A 24,074-nucleotide genomic window follows, 5' to 3' on the forward strand; every position below is an offset into this window, starting at 1 on the left:
CTGTATCTGATAAAGCTTCAATTAAATCATTTGGATGTGGTTGGTACTAATTAGCAAGTTCTTGGAGACACTTAATTATATCTTATCATGTATTAAATAAATCTAAACTCTCTTTCATTCTAATGCTTTCCTACAAGAGATGCAGAGATTCAGACATGCTTCCATCCCATCCATCAATCATGAAAACGAATAATATATATTTTACATGAATTTGATTTTTCCTTTCCCTTTCTGTGGATTCCGTTGCCTCTTCCACTTGCAGCCTTCCAGACTCCAGAGTAAAATGTTCACATTCTTATTCTTCTTGCAGCTACCAACACGGATATTGTCAGCTAGCTAGTTTGGAGTTAATCTCTCTCTCTCTCTCTCTCTCTCTCTGGGTAGTGCGAAAGAAGAGTGTTGAGTTTCAGGTCAACGAAAAAGGGATTGCTGATTGACTAAGATCAAAGTACTGCATTGACTTGAAGTCTTGACCTGTGAAGATAGAGCGAGTACACCAGAAAAAGGATTGTGGCCACCACATTGAGAGCGGAAAGCGATCATATAAGTCATCAGGCTTCAACACAACGAGATCTGAGCTAGTTCAAATTTAGAGTAGGACCATAAAACATGCATGTCTGTTATGCTTAAAGCCTCAAAGTTATATTAACTTGGCCTTTTTTCCTTTTCACGTAAAACTGTAAGATGATGTTCTCCATTCTTTGTACACCATGATTCAAACTATCCTTCACAGTCCAGAAATTTAACGCGCCATAAAGGCCAGAAGTGGGGTTTGGGAAAATGTATAATGGCCTTCAATCATGAGCCTTGGCTTATGGTATAGAAATGAATTGGATGGTCTCCTCTTAACTTATCAAGGGCGGAATTAAGAGCTGGTTAGGGCTGGCCTAGACTAGACTGATACCATGGAAAGATTAATTTGAAACTACTCACAAGCCTACTATATATTAAATATCTGACAAACCAAAACCAAGAAACCATACCAAGTAAAAGTTATTTTATTCAAATAAAAAGTAACTAAATGCTATGAGCATCGTAAATCCAAATAATATCCCAGATATGAAACCGAAAGAAAATTATTCAACAAATTCAGATCCCGTAGGTCTGATCCGTAAAGAATTCCATATGCATGTTTTCTATATAAAATTTTGTCAACTCTGAATATGCGGAATGGTACATCCAATTCCATGACCTTTCCTGAGCCGACAGAAAGATTTGTAAAGAAACATATATTTGAACAAGTGAACAACCCTAGCTAGCAAACGTATACAAATATGAAGTACTTGATCTAATGATTCCAATCAGCCATACAATATCACAAGCAAATACGTACTGTGTACGTACTAAGATGAACAGAGACGGAAGAAAAGATAATGTCAATTAAAGTAAAGGATAACAGAGAGAGCCCAGTTCACAAATACAAACTAGGGTTCCCCGCCTTCAATAAGATGATGATGAAACAGCATGCTCTCAGAAGTCAGAAGCAACCGAGTTGAGGAGGATTCATTTAAGCTTTGGTCACACAACTTCCATTAAGTAACCTGATCTGATCTAATCGATCTGATCTTAGATGCACCTCCAGACTAAGCTGCAGAAGAGAAAGAGAAAAACAGACGATATAATTAGGAATTTAGGATAGAGATTAAATTTGTCTACCGTTATCGAGTTTAAACTGGGCAGAATCCATAGATTCAAACGAGGGTATATGGCATACATACTTGCCTTCGTTCTTAACATATCAGTTAAGTAGTCGCTACCTAGAAAAAGGATCAGCATAGGGGACACAGCTGCATGCTAAAGCTTATATCAAGAGGGTTTTACAAAGAGAGACCAACAGAGCTCAGTTGGCAGTATGCCCACCTCCATATATCTCCATATAAACACAAAAATCTCGATTGAGATCGATAGGAGGTGGACAGAATGCCAATAAACTCTGTATGAAACCCTTTGTTAAACCCCACATGAAGATCTTGATCTTGATCGGAATTACTCACACACAGGTCACTGCATACTAATCAACAAACCCAAAACAAACAAACAAACACAGGCAATTGATGGGACATGATAGTAATAAGTAAGAAGACATGGGAGGAAGGAGGATGAGAATTATTAAGGTGAGGGATAGAGGAGATGGGATTTTGGTTCTATTTAAGGGAGGAAGAGTCAGTAATAAATGAGATGATGGAGGAGTTGGCCGGGATGTGGGTGTGGGTGTAATGGAGTGTAATTAATATTGAGAAGAGAGAAAGTGAGTGAAGGAGGAAGGAAGGAAAAGGTGGGGATTCAACTTTCGATTCAGAGAAGAGACTCAATAGAAAAGTCATGGAAAGATTGGATGGTTCATTTCCATCAACCTAGCTAAAGAAGAAGAAGCATTTTTCACCAGAAAAGAAAGGAAGGATTAATCAAATCATAGACTTCATAGACATAAAGACTTAGATCTCATAGGAAGGATGATCATCATGTTTTATTCTCCCTTCCCTCGTTTTTGATGCAATTGAACTCTCTCTCTCTCTCTCTCTCTCTCTCTCTCTCTCTCCATTACCCTGTATCTCCTCGTTTCTGCTGCCTTTGCAATAAAACACTACTGGGTATACTCACCAAATAATTACAAAAGCAAAATTAGTTTGAAAATATATGACGACCAAATTCATTATCAGGATCTCTAACAGTTTCCTTATCAAAATCTTTATAATTTTCAAACATTAAGTCAACAGTTTTCTTATTTTGTAAATATGTACATTTATTATTACACTAAAATATTATACAATTAAAATAAATATATAACTATTTATATATTTAAATCTATTTTCATAATTTTCTGCATTTATTACTAATATTTTACATTTAAGTTTTCTTTTCTAGTCCAATAGATTTTAATAATTTGTATTTATTGTGTGTTAAAATGTGTGTGAATTTATTACAAATATTATCTCCATATTTTTGTATATTGCTGCAAATTTGAAGAATTAACTTTTCTTTTTCATCAATTTTTTTATTTTGAAGAATTTGATGCAAAGACTATTGGAGTAGAAAAAGACTACAACTCTATAAATTCTCTTTGTTTCTCTAAAATGTTAAAGTTGTTGGGGATGTTTTCGATCCTATCTTAGTTAACCAGCTTCATTTAACAACGTCATAAAACATATAGATTACGGTAGTTTTGATGACTCTACTAATGACCCGGTGTTATATCTGAAATCAGTTCAATCATGAATACATACACATGTATATAATACTTTATAGCATGGATACGGCAAAAAAAGGTTATGTATGTATCCGTGTTAAATATGGGTACGGCCTAGATTTACTATATATATATATATATGTATTATTGATAGAAAAAACGTATTTTGACCATATAGTGCATAGTTGACCCATCGGATAGGCCTTGAGTACAGTTTTAAATACATTTTTAAGTAAAATAGTCATTTTAACACTAAAATTATCATAGAGTAAAATATTGTCTTCTATTTTGCATGAACTTATTAAAAATTTTAAGTCATGCACTTAATTTATTATAAATTAATGTGATTTTCTGTGTTTTAATTGATATTTTTTAATTAAATTTTGAAATTTATTATTTTACAAAACGTATCCGTATAATATTTTTTTAAGAAAAAAATATATCTCGTGTCATACTATATCCAATATCGGTACTAGTGCATCATATATATATATATATATATATATAATAGCATCAGATAAGCTGTAAGTTGTAAGAGCATTCTTCCACAAAATTAAGCTCAGTGAGGATTCAAGTGGCAAAAAAACCAACTCAGCTAGCTAACTCTTCAGATGATGGTTTTGAGGTCCTACTGCACCACTAAGTGTGGAATCCTAGGTACCTCCACAAACGAATTCAATTTTGACCTAAATATATATAACAGCATTGAGATAAAAGGTAAAAACTTAGATCAATGCTTCCTCTCCAATTATCACACCATGCCTTGTAGCAATCACACTTTTATTACCTTCCAGACTTCCACTACATATAGTAATACAGTAATACTCCTCCCTTTTCATTCATTGTGTCTCCATGTGCTGGCTTAATTTTGAGGTTCTTTATATTACTGTCCAGAATTAATTTACTTTCATCGATCTTCTTCCATAGTCTGAGTCTCAGAAAGAGAAGAGAGACTGAGACACGAAATCTTCTTCTTTGTCGATCGAAACGTCCTACTCATGACCCCCACGATCTTCATTCATAACGTAACAAACCCAGCAAAGCTAGCTTTCTGCAAATTTTAAGAACAAACTTTCACAGCTCCCAAACCAGTAAATACCAACAATATTATTATGTGCGTGCATTAATTAGACCAACCCACCTCATAAACTGCCTGCTGGCTTCGAATTCTTACGTTTACATATAAATCTACTCTCTCAATTGCAAGTCTCAACCATACCAAGCCCCATTAAATTTCACAGTTCAGTTTCAAACTTGAGCACCAGAAATCTACAGAGGTTGATGTTTATGTTCATATGTGCATCTGGTGAGCTGTCCACGTCCTCGTGCCAATAGTCTCTTCTGTTCTGCTGTGTGTGTGAGAGAGAGATCTAGAGAGAGAGAGAGAGAGAGAACCAATATTACATACGAGTTGTCTTGCTGATCGAAATGGTGGCGTCAGAGCTAAGTCATGATTGAATCATTGGGACAAAGAATACTTATTGATGGACACATGCACCACTTACTCGCTTTAATCTCATTCCAATTTCCAATTCATATTTTGTCAGTCATGCAAATTTAATTCCCCTAGATTATAATCTCTTCGTTATGTGATCCCGACCCGGAAGGGAAGAGTAAACGTACGATCGAGTATTCGTTGATATAACTGATGTTGTAAAGTTGCTAGTCGATGATCATGAACATCTAGTAGTTACTTTAAGCTAGCTAGGGTTCAAGACTTCAAGCACGCATTCGAGTGATGCTACACGCTACAGTTCTATCACGTCCAAATGTGTAACCTATAAGATCACACTCATCATAGCGTCGACAAATCAAAGCAAACAAATATTCCCAAAATCATACATAAACGAAAAAGAGTTGAGCAGTAAATAATAGTTTTACTTTTTCCTTATTGAGTTGGGTTTGAAACTTTGAAAGTTTGAATGACTTCGAACAAAAGTTCATGCGCTTTGCTACCTCCACTTTTTTCCAGCCAAAAGCGTATACCAACTTTTTTTTCCATACTTCTTGAATATTCTTTTGGCTAAGTACATAAAAATAGCTGATGATCGGGGTCGTGGTTAATTTTATATATTGGCAAATTAGCATATCACGTTTTACCTTAACAGTAAATATATAATTAACAAAGATACTGCATGTCATCTAAGACATGTTCAATAGTGTTATTTAGTGTATGATTCAAGATTGAAGATTCTGTACTATTCATATAGTATTTCTGATACTCAAATCTATAAATTTCACTAAAATTTGAAGTGTGAATTAAAAAATCAATACATATGAGTCCTTTTCAAAAAAAAATCAATACATATGAGCAAAACACTGATATTTGCGTATGATTGTACGTAGAATTTTTCAAGAAAACTTTGATATTACTTGAGCAAATATCGACTAAGCTCAAATGATCGGTTTGTAGAAACTTGAACCACACCCGTAGGCTAATGGTAGATCAGTAGATATATACTAGTGTGTTGAAATATGGTTGACTAGAAGTTCAATAATCTAGCAAAAAATGAACAGAAAAGGAAGGGAGCTAGAGATTGCAGAGCTCGATGCATGGAGTGGCATGGAATGAAATGGATCCACTCCGGTTCATGATGCCTACTCCAACTGGTAGGGTTTTGTATTTATCAATAGAATCGATCCCACATACGACACTCTGTTGGTCACGTGAAGGATAATGCAATGCCGTATTTTGTCTTTGTTGCAATGGTGATCATGCAATCGTTGAAAATAAAAACTGGAGGAAGATTAGAAAGGAGCTGTAGCTAGGTACTTCTGGGATCGAAAATTTATGCCCGAGTAGTTTTCAATGTAGGAATGATGAGGATTACGACGACATATCGTCTGCGTTTTGGGTACTCAGGTTTCCAGCCTTACAGCCATGTGAAGACTGAAGCGAGCTAGAGCGAGGTACTCTCAACTCGGGAGATGTTGGATTCTTCGGTCTCAGCTAGCCCGGTTTATCAGATTAACAGAGCGTTTGTATTCCGGAGTCGTAGAATACAATGAAAATTATAATCACAGAGTATAAAAGACAGCAATTTTCAGGGAACTTGTTGGGTGTGCGCCTAGTTCTGGCTTGCATGCATGGAACGTACGTACGTACTAATTTAGTCATGTATATAACGAGTTGACACGAATCCGGAAGTAAAATAACTTAAATAAGGTAAGGTCATAAAATTGAAGAACTAGTAAGTACGTATAACCAGTATGTACGTACGTATGTTCGCATGTACGTGACTACGAATGCAATGTGCAAGTGATATTAAAATGGAACCTATCGATCTTCAAAGTTCTTATACATATGCATGAAGCCATGAGGGTACTGCAGATCAGCTCAATTCAAAATTCCTAATGATTACTTGCATTAACTTTAAGACATCAATATGCCAACAACCCGATTTACTAGCTAGCACCTCACCTGCCTGCTGCATGCCTGCATATAGATGCATTAACAGTGATCGATGTATGTGTTCTAAGTGCGACTGTGCGTGGCTAGTGAGTTTTCAGTTTTCATTATGAAACAGGATTTTCAGTTTCATTAAGTCCTTGTATTAGTTATATGGTTTAATTAATGCAAAGTCCAAGGGCATGGAATTTAGAATTCAGCGTCTCTCATTTATTAGACATACTTCAAATGGACTGGTTGCATTATTATTGTATGTAGATAACATTGTGATCACATGCAGGTTTAGATACCGGCCAAAGGTATTGATGAAGTCATTTATGAGTTGACCATGGTCTTTGACATGAAAGATTTAGGATAATTATCATATTTTCTTGGTCAGGAAGGTTGTAATTTGTAAATGTTCGGAAAGGGTTGTTTATTAGTCAAATCAAGTACGCCAAAGATTTGCTTCTCAAGACATGCATGGACACTATTATTCTATTAACTCATGTAACTCTCTTTGTTTGCTTCACTATCAAATGAGTAAGGTACTCCTATCAAGGATCCCACTATGTACCGGAATATAGAAATAAATTTGTCGCTCATTTTTATTATGTATACCAATTTAAGTAAATTTGTTATAAAAAAAACACTTAACATTTTACTTAGGGTGATGAGTATGAAGTGTACATAATAAAAGTGGGCGACAGATTTACTTCCCATGAGTATTGTTAGAGCTCTTCAGTACTTGACATTCACAAGTCAAGACATAGCCTGCGTGTTAATATCGTTTGTCAGTTCATGACACAACCCTCAAATGTACATTTTGCAGCAGTGAATAGATTATTGAGATACTTGAAAGGAACATTACATATAGGAGTATTCTACAATTCATTTGGTGCAAATCAAAATAGTGTTGATATATGTGAAATCATTTTGTGATGCAAATTCGGCCGGTGAAGTAATTCAAAAGTGCTTGATTACTGATTTTGGTGTCTTTATTGGAATGTGCCCAGTTTCCTGGCAATCTAACAAGCAAAGGCCAGTATCTAGAAGTGCAATATAATCAGAATATAGAAGTTTAGCAAACACTGCAGTTGAAGTAAATTAGGCATCTTTTATGTGATCTGAAAATTACAATTCCTCGATCTTCCATTCAAAGATCAAGTATTTGGATAATTATTTCACTTTGTTCGTATAAGTATACAGCGCAATGATCTTTCCCTTCAATATGTTCCTATCACAGAGCAAACAGCTGATGTTCTGACCAAAGGCTTCTCCAATCTTCAAAACTCATTGTACCAATCTCAGGCTACTAACCCTAGCTGAGCTTGAGGAGGGGTGAAAACAGTTTAGCATTTTCTGAATTTTTACTAGTTACTGACTTACTGTTAGTTTCCGTTACTTCTACTGTTTGTGCTCGACAGCTGTACTCTAGTAGAAGAGTTAACAGAGCTCAGCTTTTTTTCGTTTTATACAGAGAGTATATAGCAAACCAGGCTCTCTGTTTTGGGTGTTCAGCATAATTGACCAAACTAGGCTTTCTTTCGTGAGTTAGAGCTCAGCTTTTCTTCTTTACTTTTCTCATCTTCTTCGTTGCAAACCCTTACTTATCTCTGATGACATGGCTATCATTTCGATATCCAGCTTAATTTATCATCAGGTCCGAAATCAATTGAGATCCGATGACTCCGATGAGTTAGGCGTTTGGTTTTTCTCTGTCGCAGAAAGCCAGTGAGTTGATAGCGCCATGCCAGCCTTATTTCTACCAGTCTAGCTTACCATCATCTGTAATTACCATAGATAATATCAGTATATCTAGCTATCCGATGCTTCTTGACATTTGCTTTTGCCTTGCCTTGTCTTTCTCGTGCTTAAAATCGGTCCTGGATATCTTGTATTTCTTTTCTATCAATGCGTTCACAATCACTTAAGGTATCAGATGGCCCTCAAGATCGAGTGCCAGAAGGCTTGAGTCTGCGGCAGATGAGACTGTGAACTCATTGAAAGAAAGAAAGCAAAGGATTCAAAAGCACGGTGGAATAGCCTGGCAGGATGTTGGAGATGCAGCTAGCATAGTGGGGATACGTGTTCTTATTATGTGCTGCAATGACTGAAAATGATCTATCTTTCTTCCGTTAAAGTCTTGCCTGGATCTGTTTGTTGATCTATCTTTGGTCCATAAATTGGATCTGTCAACATTGCTGTAACAGTGGAGTTTTCTTGGGTACGTATGAATTAGTGGTACAACCAATGAGGGATTATACTCTACCCTGGATCAGTTGTGAAATGATTTTTAACAAGGATGTAACCCTACTGCCATTTTGTATCACTATTTTTGCACCGTAGGTTGGTTAAAGATAGATAAACAGGTCTTTTTAGGCCTCTATGTTGCAACTATACCATCTTGTAGAATAAGTGAATAACATAACAGATGGTTTTGAGTTAATTGTAAATTATATGTAAAAAAAAGAAGAATTGGATTCGGAACTGGAAAGCATCAGACTTGCACCTGTCAAGTCGACTCGCTAATGCGCTGTGGGGAAGAATGTTCAAGCCACTTCATGAAATTATGACGGAAAAAGCAACGGGCTAGAATTCTTCTTCATATATTGTAGCAGCAGCAGCTATATGGAGCACTGAACCGCCAGTTGGCTGATCAGCTCCCCAGTTCATCCCGACAATCATAACTACCAATCCTATTTTGTTTTATGAACAATTATGGGAAATGAACCGTCTTAGTTACTTGTGCCAAACAGCATATCTCTGGCCAGAGGTTGCCAGCGTCCACTCCCTCTTGTCTGGGCACCATGAACCATCTCCAATTTTCATGCACACTTCATCCCCAATTATAGCAGCGTAGAGGTTCGGCTGGGCCTCCAGGATCTTTATAGATGATCGGCTGTGAATGTCTTTCTGCTTTCTAAGGTGAATCTGCAGACACGTCCAATTGCTTAACAAAGGAAGAACTTCGACTAGACACAAGTCAGTAAAGGAATTAGCTAGCGATACTGCATACCAGTTTCACAATCTGATCATGTATGGAATCACCCCTATCATACAAGTGGTCATAGAAGACCGAAGGTATTCCAGGGTGAGTGAGTATATAAGCATAACCCTGCACAGTACATGATGAAGTTAGATTTGCTAGAGCTTTTAGGAACTCAATTTTACAATTAACTACACCAGTGGATTATACCAGAAGTAATGGCAGGCCAGGACAAGAACAGAATAATATCACTACAACAAGCCAATAACCGGAATAACATTTTCTTACCTCCATTATATGATTCGAAGGGAATGGCCAGTGAGCCTGCAGACCAAATGATTACCAAGTGAGTGGATTAACTTTGATTCTGGGACCAAAAGCTCAATATATAATAATGATAGGCACCTAGGAACACAAATGTGACACATTCATGCAACGTAAATGTACACATTCTGGCTTTGTTGGCCCAACAGTTCAGGCCGAACCCAACTCACTTTGGCCCAAAAAGGTTGGCTGAAATCTACCTCAATTTTGCATGAATTAATAATATGTCATGAAAAGATATCACCAACATAGAAAACTCTCAAGCAAGTATGTCATGAAAAGAGGGCTTCCGAAAATGAAATTAATATGTGCATCTGAAACAGGAATTTATCCACTTCCAGGACCTTCAGCAGTTCTTAGACTAAATTTATCCACTTCTGCATGCAGGATAGGAAGTATATAGTACATTAGTACCTGTGTTGAGCCTGTGTCATGGTTATCTAGGAATGTGACAGCTCTTGAAGGCCACCATCCAACTACACCTGGCGGCTTCCCTTGGGGATCACGCAGACGTGATAGTTGTCCCTTGACAGCTTCCTACACAGAAGGATACATATTTATTACCAAAGTGTGGAGTAACAAATAAAAGATTTTCAATGGAAATCTCATGAAGATGCCATTGCAAAAATGAACAAATATAGCATGTCTACTGAGCATAGACAGAATTCAAGAATTGAAACAGGGACAGGTAGCACAACTGTACACATTTCATACTCGCCTGTTTTATTGTCTTTTATGGATATTTACAGGTTCATCTCAAACACATTTGATAAGTTGGTAGAATATACTGGATACTGAGGATATAATGCTAGGACACACATCCACTGGTCGAAACAAGAAACAATGCAGATGTCCATTCTAGAGAAGGATTGTGTGCGTGTATTTAGCAGTCAGGTGGGAGTTGAATATCTCAGTTAAATTGAATATGGATGATACCTGAAGAATGCCCTTGGTTGTGAAGTCAAATGCAGTTGATAGCTGTCCTGTGCCATTAATCCAATTTATTATCCGCTGTCTGTGGCTGTCTGCAAGTCCACGTATAAGCCATAAGCATTTCTAATCAAGGTTAAACAGTCCACTCAATGGTAATCAGTAATCAATCCTTAAGACATTTGCCAAATGAGAGAGAGAGAGAGAGAGAGAGAGAGAGACTGTCCACAAAGTACACTGTAAGTCAGATATCTATGAAAAGCAAACCAAAGTAATGCCCTAACTGAATCAGACAGAGCTTCATATTAACTATCAATCTTGAGCTTTTATTAATTAACAATTTGGACAGAGCTTCATTCATGGCTTCAGCTTATATTTCACAACATAACAATTGGAGTCATTGGGGTCATTGGTCTGACTAGTTGAATTGGTGCTCGATAAACATCAATATATTATACCTTGATTGTAGTCCAAGCCATCACCATTGTAGTTGCAAGAATCCCAAAACTCCCCAACAGAAAAAATTGGTTTTGCTACTTCAATATACTCTTTCACATATTTAGCTGCATAACTGATTGAATACAAGGCAAGACAAAACAGCGTAAGCTGTAGACACAATTTTTAAACAAATAGAACAAAGCAAGAGTAAAATCAACTAAATTAGAAAAATGAAGAAGAAAAAAAGATAGACAGTATACTCTTACCCCCTGGCAAAATCAAATCGAAAATCCTGAAAACCAACAGTATTGCGAAGCCACTGTAGCCATGCAGTAATATCCTTTCTAACAAAAGGTTGACTATGATCAATATTTGAAACCCCATTAAAATTGTCTCCGGTACTTCTATTCCCCTGGTTTGGAAAAAAAAAAGTATAGACATCCATGAGGTCAGAATGTCAGATCATGGATCAAACAGAAATTCAAGACACTAAACCATAGAAAATATACATTACCAGTCCACCAGTGCAAGATGTGACGGCATGTTCATCCCATGACAGGGGAATTCCATCATAACGATTGTACATTCCACCATGCCCTTGGGTAGTCCCAACACGATGATTGATAACAATGTCAGCCATTGGTCTAACTTTACATTGCTTCATTTTTTCAAGTAAACCTTTTAATTGGTCCTCAGACCCATATTTAGAACTAAGGGAATATATGTTCTGGGGGAGGTAGCCTACAATATGAGAAAAGCAAAGTGGACATGAGGATCCGGTCATCTATAAGTAAAAAGAATAACCAACTTGATGAATTTCAACCAACCTTCCGGGGCACAAGAATGAGTTGCTGGCGGCAACCATGCTGATGTAATTCCAGATTTTCCAATATCTGGAACTTTACTTTCTAAATTTTTCCACCAGTCATGTTTATGAGATTCCCAGTTAAAGGCCTGATAAATATATCCGTCAAACAACGTGCTTAAATGATTTTCAACAGCTAAAGATGGCCAATAATCCTAACATGATAGTGTCTCATACAGCCAAACTGCAACTACTTTACATATCCCAAATAAGTAGCTAAACACTCCAACCACTTCAACGACAATCGATTCACTTTGGTCTGTGTAAGGCCAATATATATACTTCTTATAATTCTTAGGCTCTAAATTAAATAGATTGCCTAATTTACCTGTAAAAGGATTTCTGTTCCATTACATATTGATGCACCTGCATATCAACATTATATATTAGCATTGATAATAGGAAGAAACAAAAACATATACTCCACATTAATTTCCCCAATAACGGTGCATGACCCATTTTCTTGAATATGTGTTTCAGTTCGCTTTCATTGGTACAGTTGAAACTGAGAAACCATAACATAACAAATTTTCAGCTCCTTGTGGAACTGGATATTGACTTTGATTTCTTCAACATGGATAAAAGTATTTTGATTAACTATTGCCTAATAGTCCCATAGGTAGGGAAAAGCATGTAACCATATGGAATGGAGCAAATCAGAAAAATAACTGCCGTGCCTCAGCCTTAAGCTGTGCTTACTCAAACAAGTAAAGTTAAGGACTTAAGGTCTAGACATCTCAGAGAATCAAGCATTCATTTTAGATAGACAAAAGTTGCCGATATCGATCCTTGATTTGTCTCCAAGATTATTACACCAAAGGTGAAGGAAACATACCATTATCAGTCAGCCGATTGTGTTCCTGATCATCCTGCATAACAACAGATTCTAATTCCTAGGCGCCAACGATTTTCCTACATGGACAAGCAACATGAGAACAAAAGGCTATAACATTTCTTATGGGCTAATACAAAAAATGAGGTAGAATAGATGCTGACAATGGCCCCTAAACATTTCATTGGTGTCTCTATCTCCTAACTCTTTTCAAATAATTAGATTTTACAGATCACTCTCACACTAGCTACTCAAAAAAAAAATTTCGAAATTACGAACATCATCTGGACCGACTTCGTTTTAATAGCAAAGGAGATACCCGTCATTACTTCCATTAGCATAAAAGGCAGATTGATCGGGAATACATAGCCTATAAATAATAATCATCCCAGCAATAAATCACAGAAACAAAAGAGATCAAAGGCTTGAGAGAGAGAGAGACAGTACCGAAGCTAAGGTTGCGATGTCGGTTTGGAGGGAATGTTCATATTCAACGGCAGCTAACAGGTGCCAATTGCGCGGGTTGCCGGGTTCCACAGTGACGTCTGATTGGGAGGAGTGGACGGTGGTAGTGTTCCGATGGGATTATCTGCTTTCGTCATTACAGCTGACCTCCCTATATTTTTTTTTTCCGGGCATTCTTTTTTGGACATCAAGGCCCAATGGAGGAAGCTGTCTGATCCGGCAACAAAGCCCACCATGAAATGGTAATTTACTAATTTTAGTTCAAAGGTATTGTACAAGTCTGTGTGAAAACTTCACAACAATATTAAATTGTTGTAACATTTGGTTAAGTTAGTAGCATAACTACTGACGATCTTGAGGTTAGGGCTACAAATATATGTATGAGTGTCAGTTATTTAATACCTTTTCTTTTATTTGGGGGAAAAAAAGATGTGTCTAAATTCTAGAGGTTTCCATCAAAGGTGAATTGGTAACATATTTCAGTTATGTGTTAAGCAATCGATAAGTAATTTTAAAGACTCGACTAATATGTGTCAATCAAGGGCAATAATTTGTGAAGAATGTACCCTCTCTTTAGTATAATTTTTTATATGTACAGTGTGTATGGTACATGACGCAATTTTAGTTAACGAAAATAATTTATATTCAGAATTTACTGTATCTTTGTATGAGTTTCTCTTTCGTGGGTTCCTCATCTACTGTCTGAACACCGAAATGAAATCAACATTTAAATATGATATTTAACACCGAGACCAACTACTGAAAACCAGATCAAGGTTAAGAATTACAACATCATTATAAATGTAAGTTTGTGTATTAATTTGTGAAATTGTTCGTCCATTAGTACGGCAGAGATGAAAATCTAATTTTTATGTCGTTTAAGCATGCATAAAAAGTTAAAAACACTATTAAACACCTCAAAACTTTTCAATCAACACTGAAAATAGCTCTAGGGTTTTATCAGGGTACAAAGCAAAACCGCCAAATCTGAAATGACCCTAGAGCCTCAAACACACTTATAATGAAGTCCTCAACAAATCTACACAGCTCCCCCGATCACTGAAAATGGAAAACCCAGACACTACAAAACCCACAAGATCACCACCACCACCTCCGCCGCCACAACAACAACAACCAGACCCCAAAAAGCTCAAAATGTCCACCACCACCACCGACGACGAAGAACCCGCCGCCCAAATCACCCAAAAGCAACGCCTCAAACGCCGCAAGGTCGCCATCTTCTTCGCCTACTGCGGCGTCGGGTACCAAGGAATGCAAAAGAACCCGGGCGCCAAAACCATCGAAGGCGACCTCGAAGAAGCCCTCTACCACTCCGGCGCCGTCCCCGATCACGACCGCAACAACCCCAAACGATACGACTGGGCCCGCTCGGCCCGTACCGACAAGGGCGTCAGCGCCGTGGGCCAGGTCGTGTCGGGCCGGTTCTACGTCGACCCGCCAGGCTTCGTCGACCGCCTCAACTCCAACCTCTCCCCGCAAATCCGGATTTTTGGGTACAAGCGCGTAACGGCGTCGTTTAATGCGAAAAAGTTTTGTGATAAGAGGAGGTACGTTTATCTCATACCCGTGTTTGCTCTTGATCCAAGTGCCCATAGGGATAGGGAGAGTGTGAAGGCTAGTTTGGGGTCTGATGAGGAGTTTGTGAAGTGCTTAGAATGCTCTGATCGGGGCCGAAAAGTCGGTGGTTTGATGGGTAAACGCACTTATCAATTGACAGGTGATACTCCAAGTTCGGAATCTTTAACCGAAATTAATGGAGATAATTTACTAGCTGCCGATGCTGATACTGAAATGGTTGCTGAGGACAATGACATTGGAGGAGAGGAGAAGGCTGTGAAGGGGAGTGGGTTTTGTTATGGTGAGAAGGAGAAGGAGAGGTTTAATAGAATCTTGAGTTGTTACCAGGGTACTCATAACTTTCATAATTTCACCACGAGAACTAAAGCAGAAGACCCTGCTGCTATTAGATACATTATTTCGTTCTGTGCGAATACCACGGTTGTGGTTGAGGGTATTGAGTTTGTCAAGTGTGAAGTTGTGGGGCAGAGCTTCATGCTTCATCAGATTAGGAAGCTGATTGGGCTGGCGGTGGCGATCATGAGGAATTGTGCTCCTGAGTCTTTGTTAGAAAGAGCTTTGCAAAAGTGAGTACTTCCATGTCTAATTGTTTACTGTCACCCTTATGCGTTTGTTTCTGATAGTATGCAAGTTATAACTGAAATGTATGTAAATTGCAGGGATGTTAATGTTAATGTGCCAACAGCCCCTGAGGTTGGTTTGTACTTGGACGAGTGCTTCTTCACCTCATATAACCAGAAATGGGGAGACACTCATGAGGAAGTGTCGATGAAAGATTATGAAACAGAGGCAGAAGCTTTCAAAATGAAGCATATTTACACTCATATTGGAGCTACTGAGCATAAGGAAGGTGTGGTGGGTCTCTGGTTGCACTCTCTAAACCACCGCAATTATCCAGATTTAGGTGCTGACAACATTGGAGACACCAGCAATGCGAAGACTGCCGAGACCTCCAATACTGACAACAATGGAGGGACCAGCAACTGTGAAACTGCTGATATTAGTGCCGAGAACACTGGAGATACCAGCGACGGAAAGACTGCTGATGTCTCATTTGCTGACAACAATGGAGACTCCAGCAACTGTAAAACTGTTGATATCAATGCTTACCATACTGGAGATACCATCAATGGAAACACTGCCGATATTGCCACTGCTGACAACAATGGAGTCGCCAGCAAGGATAAGTCCGCCGATACCGCCAGTGCTAACAACAATGGAGACATCAGCCAGGCCAATATCACCAATGCCACCCAGTAACTTTCAGAGACGATCAAATTACTTACATGTACGCATTTTTATTTCTTTTCAGTATTTACAACCGACTGTTAGCCACCTCAACTATTTACATTATGTTTTAGGAGCAAACGTCTCCCATATTTCTTCACAATTTAGTAGTTTCTGTGAAGCTGCAATGTGATTCTTTTTATGTATCAGTACATCTGCATACACATGGAATTTGAGAGCTTTATGGCTGATGTCTGTAAACAATTGTCCTACAGCCCAAAATATAAAAGCCCAGTTTCATTTCCTATAGTCAGTCATAAACTTGCAGCTTACTCTAGGAATCAACTTTATAGGGCGTTGAATTAACCGACCCAATTAGTTTAGAGCAGAAAATCCAACCTCCATTTGCCGAGGTTGGGGAGGAAATGGCCGCCGATTGGACCCAACTCCCACCGGAGCTCGTAGAATCAATCTCCAAAAAGCTGAAAATCTACTCCGACTATCTCCGATTCCAAGCCGTGTGTCACAGCTGGCAATCCTCTATCCCAAAAACTCCAAACCACCTCCCTCCTCAGCTCCCATGGCTGATGCTCCCCCAATCCCAACCCAACCAATCCCACCGAGCCTTCTACAACCTCTCCAACAGCAGGGTTCACTTCCTCCACCTTCCAGAAGCTTCTCACCGCAAGCGCCGCTGCGGCTCCTCCCACGGCTGGCTTGTCATCCTCGACGAGACCCCCTCCGTCCTCCTTGTCAACCCCCTGACACGGGGCAAGCGCCACCTCCCTCCGCTCTCCACTTTCCCGAACGTCGTTAGTTTCGACTACTCCCAAATTGGGCGGGAGTACGTGCTCCGGTCCCTCTCCGGCGAGCTCCACACCCGCAGCTTGATCCAAATGCGTGATTCCTTTGTGAAGAAGCTCGTGCTGTCTTCGAGTCCGGTGAAAGACGCCGGGTTCGTTGCCCTGACGATTGTGAATCAGACCGGTGACTTGGCGTTTTGTAGGGAGGGGGACAAAAGTTGGAGTTTCATAGATGAAGCGAGGTGTTATTCGGAGGACGTCATTTCTTGCAATGGCTTGTTTTATGCAGTTGATAATCATGGCATTGTTGCAGAGTGCGATGTGAAGGGTCCGGCCCCTGTGGTTAGGATCATCCAAACGCCGAGATTGGACGATGCGGATATGAGGTATTTGGTGAGTTCGGGGGCGGATTTGTTGTTGGTTAGCAGGTATTTGGATGTTGATCATGACATTGTGAATGATGATGCAAATGTGAATTACAGAACAGTAGGATTCGATGTTTTTAGGATGAACTGGATAGGCCCGAGGTGGGGGAAGGTTGAGAACTTAGGTGATAGGATGCTGTTTATTGGGGAAAACTCGTCATTTTCATTGTCGGCATCTGATTTTCCAGGATGTGTGGGGAATTGTATTTATTTTACAGATGATTACTCCGAGTTGAACTATGAAAGTGGAGTTGGGGGATATGATTCGGGCATTTTCAGATTATGGGATGGAATGATACAAGAATTGCCCCCGTATCCAAGGAATTCGGACTACCAGGTATATTGGCCTCCCGGCTCTCTACCGCTTTGGGTTATCCCCAATCCATGCTAATACAGGATCTTGAATGTAAGTATTCACAATTGTCCATTTGTATCCTTTGTACACTAAATTATGTGGATTGTGGAGCTGCTGTGTAGATATGAGATATGGTTGTTGAAATCAATAATTTCTGGTGGTTGTAGTGTTGCCTATTATTTTGTATCTAGTATATTCTCTGTTTCATGTACATGCTCATAAACAATCTGTAAATGCACAATGTTTCATGAATGCGGTATATGAATGACTGCCTCATCTTCTGTACAAAACCTTGCCACCTCATGAACTTAATCTGTATCATCTATATATATATATACAAGCTCGTGTTGGTGAAAGCTTTCCGGTAGTCTGATGTTGCATTCTCATTCCGGCCTGTGTGCACAAAGTTCTTAATCAATCACGCTAGTCTTAAATGATATAATGTTTAGTCCTATCCCGTTGGTAATGGTCAACAGTTACGATGTTTATAAAGAGACTAGGAGGTAAACCATGTTCTCTTTATTCAAGCACTATCAGTGCAGGACTGTATTCATCCTTGATTATTTAATTACATGAATAGGTTAACTGATGAAGTAATCGATTTACAGGAGCTAATTGATTAACAGTTAACATCGAGCTGAGTTATCTCTCAGTATTTGTCCTATTTAAATGCCTTCGAGGGCCATTGGTGAAAAAACTGAAATTACTATGGGTCTTGTTCTAGTAGAAGACCGAGTTTCATCTTCATCTAGTTTTACCCTCTTCAGGATACCAGTTTTGGTTGGAATGTAGCCATGTAGGTGAAAGCATTTAGTGCTAACTATTTTGTTTCCTCATATTGTAGCCTGCCATGAGAAAATTGGTAGAGATGCAGCTATAGCTGGTTTCTGCGGCTCTCCGAATCTGTGGGTGAGCTGATGCGCACCCATAAGGTCCGTCTATATTTTCTAGATTAATTCGTACACCAAGTCACCAAGTAGGTTCTGAAAGTCTCTGTTGTAAAGAGCTAGTTCTAGTTTGAAGAAATGGCAAAGATGGAAACAAATATCAATCCATTCGGCACAACAACCAGAAAGCTATAAAAAATAAAAAATCATTAGTGTGTTTTTGTCAAAGTACCTACAGAAGTAATTAATCAATCGACTTTTATATTTACAGATTTAAATTATGTAATATTGGGAATGGATGAATTGTTGACTTGGTGTATGAATTAATATAAATAATTTAAATCCGTAAATATAAAAGTTGATTGATTAATTACTTCTACATGTATTTTTAGGACTGAGACCGGTACGGTTCAATTTGGGATTCGGCCGATACTGATACTGATACCGATAATTTATTCGGTTTCGATTTCGGTTCGGAATTGTAAATTTGAAACTTAATACCAAACTGAACCCGTACAAATCGATTCGGGATGAGTTCAGTTTGGTAAAATTGTACACGTTTGCATGTATTTCTATCTATTTAAACTATTAGTTAATGTAAATTAACATTCTAAGTCTTTAAAAGTACAATGTAGACCTAAAAAACTAAAAACAATATTGAAAATGCATATATTTAATATATTTTATACATTCGGTATGAATTATACATATACTGAACCGTACCATTTATAAAATTTCAATATTAATTTCGGTACAAGACGAAGATATTTTTATCAATTCTTCCCGACCTGTCGGTATTCGGTACGAAACGGTCGATTTCGGTACCAACTCCCACCCCTAGGTATTTTGACAAAAACACACATGATTTTTATTTTTTTTAGCTTTCTGGTTGTTGTGCCGATTGGATTGATATTTGTTTCCATCTTTGCCATTTCTTCAAACTAGAACTAGCTAACCAACAAATTAGCCGTCTTTGTACAATATAATATGAACACCAGGTCCTAAGAATCCAAGCTTTAGATATACTCTATCCACCAAGCCAACCATAACATAAAGTTGTCATAAACCAACACCAAAACCAATCAGTGACCTTGGTTCTGCTGATTAACTATGCGATGCAACGCATGGAGTACACAGACACAGACGAGTCCAATGCCGGAGGTGCACCATAAACTCTAGGATGGTCACTCTCTATCCCATAGTCCATCATCGGCCGGAACTCGAGCTCCTCATCGTGATCATACACAAACTCCGGTATCTCTATCTCATTCCGCCTAACATGGTCCCAAAGAAACTCCAGTCTCGTCACATAGTTCACCTTCTTGTACAACCTGTGTGCCATAGACCACCACAAGCAACCAACCCCTTAATATCGTGCGTTTCTAATTACTTGTCAGTTACGTAGTCAAAAGGACAAACAAGAATGAAAAGAAGCAAGCTCAATTACTCACCCGCCGGTGAAAAGGAAACGACCAAAGGTGGCAAGGAAGAGTCTGGCCTGCAAACCTGGATGGACAAAGTAAACGGCTTCGAGGTTACCCTTCACGTTTACCGGAATAGCCTCGTAGATAGATCGGAGTGTAGAAATTCCGGGGAAGTTTTCGCTACGATCAACATCTGTGTGCACGTAGACGATTGAAAACGGCTTCTCCTCTAAAGCCGGGAAGATTTTCACCCTCAAGTACTCATTGAGAGCCTCTTTGCTGACACTTCGAGCTGGTTCAGATAAAAATTGATCACTCAATAATCACAAAGGGAAATTAACCAAACCAAGCGACAAACATATGGTAATTACTATATTACCTGGAAAAGACTTTCCAATGATGCGAAGAACCTTCCGGCCATGCTTGTCTCGTCCCTGGATCTTGAAAACTTCGAGTTTCTTTATCACCTTTATCTGATCTGAAAGAGAGAGTCTTGCAGAGGGAGAGTTCATTGTTTCCTTTGTTCTTGATCTTTTCGAGTGAAACAAGCTAGGTGCACTAATGAAGGGCAGGGTCTTATAGCGGTATGAGTTTATGAATCTGAAAAGCGTGAAAGAAATCTAAAAGGGAGGGTGGCGTGGTCAGTGAGGTCATGTTGCTATCGAGAGGGAGCTCCATATGTATTTCATTATCAGAAGAAAAAAGAAGAATCTTATGGGAGGGAGTAGGATGTGTTTATACGAGGGAGGCACATCCGGATATGGTTATTAGGCCCATGGGCCCGGATCTTGAACGGCGCGATGGATGCCTGCCTGCCTGGTATCTGGTAATGATGACTTGATGAGGGGGTGGGAGGCATATTCTTGAGCATCTTCCAATTGGATATGAACTGAGCTACGACATTCTGAACTCTTAACTTCTCCTTGTCTGCCTCCAACTTTGGCCTTATATGGGGAAGGTATTGAATTTTGGTATTTCATTATCAAGGTCGTGATCTTGGTCTTAATAGATTTAAATTCCATTGTTATTTTGTCCATAAATTGTGTGATTTTCTGAAAAATGTTTACAAATGTATTAAATCATCAACTCTTCAAGGGGCGTGTCCTTATCTACTTAGAAGAGAAGATAATAAGGCAAACAAATTATTAAACATTTATTTTATTCCATAATTCTATGGTATTTTTTTAACTAATAAGTCAGAATATATTTATGTTTAGTAAACAGTACAAAGAATAAAACACCCATAAGGACCAACAAAAAGAATTACTCTTTCAACTACTAAATATATATTTGCACATAGTTACTCAACAATCAAAAGTACATCCACTTATATAGCTCTTTAAATAAGCATGTCTCGTCCACTTAGAAATTTTGTAAAATGATCCAACCAAATAAACGAAGACATGCCCTTCCAAATTCATATTAGAATCACTTGTGGCCCATAAAGACCAGTGCAACTAAGCCCACACCAAGCCAGTTGGGCTTGGATTCAGGCCCAAAACCACATGGGTCCCATACCCAACACCTAAGCCCACCCAGGTCACAAATCGGATCTCCCCATCGCCAAAAACATTCATCCCACTTCGGAAAAAAAACTGATTGAAAAAACAAACAATTTAAGGTAAGACTGTAGGGGCATTCCGAGAATCGAACTCGGGACCTCTCGCACCCAAAGCGAGAATCATACCACTAGACCAAATGCCCACTTTGCTGAAAAGGTAGGGTAATATTAATAAGATCAGTTTTTCACAGAACCTCATTCTTTCCGGGCCTTCTGAGTATTAATATGCATGTAGAGTTTCTAAGAGACATATTGGGCTGGGCTTCCAGACCAAACTAAAAACAAAATGTCTTCTCTCCCTGTGGTCAAAGCACATTTTGAACAAATTTTATCAGGTCCTGAAGCAATTGAACAATAAATACCATTAACACATAAATGACTAAGGTTCTAAGGAAATCTCATATAAGCCAAATGTAAAGACCTAAATGCCGCTGACAATTCCGTTGCTTTGAGACTGAAATAACCTATATTACTTCTCATCTCGCTAACCAACTTAATTGTGCAGTAAACCACTTTTAAGTGATCAAGTGGTTCTTGCTTAATCCAGTGTGCTCTCTGACCTATGTTTAGGTGTGTCAAAAGTAGTTTTGCACTATTGCAATAGAGCATTTCGCATGCGCCTAGGAAGATAAGAAGTGTATGAGATACCTAACATTTGTGCTCAGTACATCGCCTATACCACTTTGTCAACATTTCATATAGGTACGTTCATCAACATACAATATTATCAACATTTCAGGACACATTTCCTTACTAAAGAGTAAAAGACTATAAATAAAGGCAGCTGAATTTTTACAAATGATCGCTCGAGTTCCCCCCCCCCCCCAACCCGGGAAAGGACCGGAGGGAACCGCATCATGGGGAATGTCTGCGTCTCGTCGCAAGTAAACACGGACCTTAAACTAAAGCCAGGAGACAGATCCGAATACCACACCCTTGTATCGATTTTACTGTAATTAATGTTTTAAAAAACCCGCCTCAAGACCCGTCTGAGGCTTAAAATGCTTAAAACTACTTACATAACGCCTCTGTTTTTCGGTCTGAACATAGAGGCTCGCCTTTTACGCCTTATGTTACGTTTTTTACACATTTTACTACGCATTAGAAAATAATATTTTTAAGTATCTTTTTATATTTATTTATATTTATTTATATAATGTGTTTAATTTGATGAAAACTATCTAAAACGTTTGGATTGTGAATTTCATTATATCTAGATGCAATAAATTAGTAAGTTCTTATATATTTTTTTTGTATGTGTATAATTATATATTTACACATTTAACTACTAATTTTTTTATAATATAAGGTTTACGTCTTATGCGCCTCAAGTTCTAAGGTTCAAGGCTTTCAAGAAAACGCCTTGAGGTACGCCTTTGCTTTTTAAAACATTAACCGTAATACCCATTATGAGCTCTTATGTACCATCACGAACCTCGCAGTGAGCTCTTTCATATGAGCTCAATATTGAATATGATCGAGTTAAATTATTTTAATGCATAATAATTACTTATGATTTATAGACGATAATTAACGGCATCTTCAAAACCTTATCGGGGATGACCTCCGAGCTCGGAAAAAGTACCATACACACTAATGCATAAAATTAAAATAACTAAATAATAGATAAATATTAAAAGAAGTCACTAATCACTTAATTTAGTACTCCTAAAGATCATCATGTTCTGACATCCGTCCATATCTACTATATGTTCCGGTTCCACTGCTATCGCCGAATCGTTAGACTCTTTGTGAACCACTTGTTCCAGAGCCACCATTTCCTCCATAATGAAGCCATAATTCGATAAAAGTAATCATCAGTTTCATTTGAAGAAAAGGAGGAGGAGGAGGATATATTTGAATTACTCATGACAATGGATAGAAGATAGAATTGAAATGTTGGATGAATGAAAAATGATGTGATGAATATGTGTTTATATAGAATTTTCAAAAATATCCGTTAACTAGCCGTTGTAGATGTTGAAAAAAAAAATAGTAACCGTTTTTTCAATCAGCATTCAAATAATAGCCGTTGTCATCCAAAAATCCTATGTATATCTTACCATTTATACTTTATGGTTGGAACTTAAAAACAAAAGACAAAAAAAATGCTATGAAATATGATAAAGTGGTAAGCCATATATCACTTATACTTTATCAATTTTACCTTAAGAGGACGTGGGGGATTTCATTGATGAGGATGAATGCAGGGCTTTGCTTCCATGACATTGATGTATACGGATGAGCTTGATCATCAATCCTTTCTACATTAACAAGGAGATTTTGCCTCTTCGAGCTCATTTGCAATTCATCTGATGTAGTCTTCAATCTCACTGATTTGGTTAAGAAAATTGAAATTGAGGACTATTAGATTT

At 38.2% G+C, this 24,074-nt stretch overlaps 4 protein-coding genes and 1 non-coding gene across 5 annotated transcripts; 2 read left to right on the forward strand and 3 right to left on the reverse strand.

Moving 5' to 3' along the window:
* Positions 1–8,702: 8,702 nt before the first annotated feature.
* On the reverse strand, positions 8,703–13,532 carry LOC126783587 (probable alpha-amylase 2). The gene is made up of 12 exons (XM_050509086.1): positions 13,401–13,532; positions 12,957–13,033; positions 12,450–12,487; positions 12,084–12,210; positions 11,771–11,997; positions 11,523–11,668; positions 11,277–11,389; positions 10,825–10,913; positions 10,303–10,425; positions 9,853–9,888; positions 9,595–9,693; positions 8,703–9,509 (listed from the first exon to the last, which is right to left on the reverse strand). The coding sequence occupies exons 2-12, from the start codon at positions 12,994–12,996 to the stop codon at positions 9,318–9,320; spliced, it is 1,230 nt and encodes a 409-aa protein (XP_050365043.1). The 5' UTR covers positions 12,997–13,033; positions 13,401–13,532; the 3' UTR covers positions 8,703–9,317.
* An 847-nt stretch (positions 13,533–14,379) lies between these two features.
* Positions 14,380–16,553, forward strand: LOC126783584 (uncharacterized). Its single transcript, XM_050509082.1, has 2 exons — positions 14,380–15,583; positions 15,677–16,553. The coding sequence occupies exons 1-2, from the start codon at positions 14,484–14,486 to the stop codon at positions 16,275–16,277; spliced, it is 1,701 nt and encodes a 566-aa protein (XP_050365039.1). The 5' UTR covers positions 14,380–14,483; the 3' UTR covers positions 16,278–16,553.
* Positions 16,554–16,615: 62 nt separating this feature from the next.
* LOC126783588 (F-box protein SKIP23-like) lies at positions 16,616–18,061 on the forward strand. Its single transcript, XM_050509087.1, has one exon. The coding sequence runs from the start codon at positions 16,670–16,672 to the stop codon at positions 17,861–17,863; it is 1,194 nt and encodes a 397-aa protein (XP_050365044.1). The 5' UTR covers positions 16,616–16,669; the 3' UTR covers positions 17,864–18,061.
* A 1,482-nt stretch (positions 18,062–19,543) lies between these two features.
* On the reverse strand, positions 19,544–20,825 carry LOC126783592 (uncharacterized). The gene is made up of 3 exons (XM_050509090.1): positions 20,518–20,825; positions 20,166–20,430; positions 19,544–20,045 (listed from the first exon to the last, which is right to left on the reverse strand). The coding sequence occupies exons 1-3, from the start codon at positions 20,648–20,650 to the stop codon at positions 19,823–19,825; spliced, it is 621 nt and encodes a 206-aa protein (XP_050365047.1). The 5' UTR covers positions 20,651–20,825; the 3' UTR covers positions 19,544–19,822.
* A 945-nt stretch (positions 20,826–21,770) lies between these two features.
* TRNAP-UGG (transfer RNA proline (anticodon UGG)) lies at positions 21,771–21,842 on the reverse strand. Its single transcript has one exon. It is a non-coding gene; the product is annotated as a tRNA-Pro (tRNA).
* Positions 21,843–24,074: the final 2,232 nt, after the last annotated feature.

The sequence above is a fragment of the Argentina anserina genome, chromosome 2, assembly GCF_933775445.1.
Source record: "Argentina anserina chromosome 2, drPotAnse1.1, whole genome shotgun sequence".
NCBI lineage: Eukaryota > Viridiplantae > Streptophyta > Magnoliopsida > Rosales > Rosaceae > Argentina > Argentina anserina.

Bases quoted from the DNA above. Each gene is read 5' to 3' on its own strand.
- LOC126783587 (XM_050509086.1), bottom strand. From the start codon at position 12,996: ATGCAGGATGATCAGGAACACAATCGGCTGACTGATAATG. The intron at 11,998-12,083 runs GTTGGTTGAAAT...CTCATATTGTAG, and splicing joins TCATTCTTGTGCCCCGGAAG to GCTACCTCCCCCAGAACATA. The intron at 9,510-9,594 runs GTATGCAGTATC...ACGTGTCTGCAG, and splicing joins ATGATCAGATTGTGAAACTG to ATTCACCTTAGAAAGCAGAA.
- LOC126783584 (XM_050509082.1), top strand. From the start codon at position 14,484: ATGGAAAACCCAGACACTACAAAACCCACAAGATCACCACCACCACCT. The intron at 15,584-15,676 runs GTGAGTACTTCC...TGTAAATTGCAG, and splicing joins TTAGAAAGAGCTTTGCAAAA to GGATGTTAATGTTAATGTGC.
- LOC126783588 (XM_050509087.1), top strand. From the start codon at position 16,670: ATGGCCGCCGATTGGACCCAACTCCCACCGGAGCTCGTAGAATCAATC.
- LOC126783592 (XM_050509090.1), bottom strand. From the start codon at position 20,650: ATGAACTCTCCCTCTGCAAGACTCTCTCTTTCAGATCAGATAAAGGTG. The intron at 20,431-20,517 runs GTAATATAGTAA...TATCTGAACCAG, and splicing joins CATTGGAAAGTCTTTTCCAG to CTCGAAGTGTCAGCAAAGAG. The intron at 20,046-20,165 runs GTGAGTAATTGA...TATGGCACACAG, and splicing joins CGTTTCCTTTTCACCGGCGG to GTTGTACAAGAAGGTGAACT.